This window comes from Olea europaea, unplaced genomic scaffold (genome assembly GCF_002742605.1).
Source record: "Olea europaea var. sylvestris unplaced genomic scaffold, O_europaea_v1 scaffold24228, whole genome shotgun sequence".
Lineage (NCBI taxonomy): Eukaryota > Viridiplantae > Streptophyta > Magnoliopsida > Lamiales > Oleaceae > Olea > Olea europaea.
The window spans coordinates 1-1,648 of record NW_019242409.1 but is presented as its reverse complement, the minus strand read 5'-3'; the positions used below and the strand labels follow the sequence as shown (position 1 = coordinate 1,648).

The 1,648-nt window shown below is 37.4% G+C and overlaps 1 protein-coding gene across 1 annotated transcript; it reads left to right on the top strand.

Moving 5' to 3' along the window:
• Window positions 1–769: 769 nt before the first annotated feature.
• LOC111382053 (malonyl-CoA-acyl carrier protein transacylase, mitochondrial-like) lies at window positions 770–1,642 on the top strand (the record flags this gene model as incomplete). The annotated part of the gene is made up of 3 exons (XM_023005912.1): window positions 770–1,174; window positions 1,453–1,501; window positions 1,575–1,642. Coding segments are annotated over exons 1-3 (296 nt in total), but the record flags the coding sequence as incomplete, so codon positions are not given.
• Window positions 1,643–1,648: the final 6 nt, after the last annotated feature.

Sequence of the window (1,648 nt, the reverse complement as noted above, 5' to 3'; positions counted from 1 at the left end):
CAAAAATCCCTCATAAAGTATATGATACAGCCACAGGACAATACCAAGAGAGTAAGTACTCAAACCAAAATCCGCAACCAAAAGTGTGTATACTAGGTGAGACTATAAACAATCCCAAGTCTCACCATAAGATATTCCATACTATGCCACACCCATCGATGGAATTAAAGTATAAAGTGTTTCTTATTTATGAGAGCACATAAGGGGAGACTTCTAATTTCTTTTTGATATGAGATTCATGTTATTTCTATTATAACAAACAAAAGACAATTGTTATTCTGTGTGCGATTCTCCTCAAGCCACAAAACGACGGTAATTATATCAATATATTCTACTATGAAATGTTTCAAATGTAGGATCCTTCCATTATGGATGAAATCACCATTCATACACAACCTAGGTTGCTAAATTTTTTGTTTAAAGAAGTGGTAGGGTCGTTTGGCGCACGTGGTGCTTAAATCTCCTCAATCCACCCATTAATTTACATATGGAGGCTTAGATGCTCATGTATCATTTATGTAACCAAATTCCCAAGGATATATTTATCTTCACAAGGAAATAGATTTTTTTAGGAATAAAATAAATACAAACTTAATAGGAAGACGTGTGCCTGACCTCTAGCTAGCCAATGAAAGAAAAAGAAAAATTAACCAATTTAGAGCTCTGGAAACTAAAGGCACAAAAGATCAACTCTATTTTTCATGTGCCCTCATCTTGCTTCTACTATCATACGCTGAGTTTGGTGTTTTCTTGCTCCTAATGACTGTTATCTTTGTCCGCATCAGAGAATTTAATCTAGGTCAAAATCACTATTGGGAGATCGCATCCAACCTCAAAATCACCAATACAAATCCACGTGCATTGCCACGCTGCGTTGTAGAAGTCCCTCTTTGTCGGAATCTTGATGCATATAACTGCTTTTATTGAAGGGAACCCTAACCTCCATATTTGAACATGGACCATCTTTTTGATTTAATCTGCTAATTTCAAATCTCATGTTGTTAAGTCTTCCTTCCGGTTCATTTATGCAGCCAGCTATCTACATCACAAGTTTAGCTGCAGTTGAAGTGCTACGAGCTCGTGATGGAGGTCAGGCAATAATTGATTCTGTGGATGTCACGTGTGGTCTAAGCTTAGGGGAATACACTGCTCTTGCATTTGCTGGAGCTTTCAGGTGAGCTGCCCAGTTTACAAGTCTTTTTCCATTTACACTTAAAACCTCACGCTATTGATATGTGGTATTTGTGGGTATGTGTTAGTCGCCTTGTACAATTCACGTCAGTGTGTCTATGCTTACAATTCCCCAATCTACCCTTCCCTTCCACTAAAAAAATAAATAAATTAAAATAGTAACATAAGCCAATGATGAATATCATAATAGGTTCTCATACCATTGACTCAAGACTTGCTAGCTAAATTATTTTTTGCCCGTTGGTTTGATTTCATATTTAGCTTTGAGGATGGGCTCAAGCTGGTCAAGTTAAGGGGTGAAGCTATGCAGGTAATACTACCTATTGTTAGCTATTCTACATTTACATTTGTCTCACATGACACAATCTTCTCGATATCATCAGGATGCTGCTGATGCTGCTAAAAGTGCCATGGTTAGTATCATTGGATTGGACTCCAAAAAGGTGCAACTGCTGTG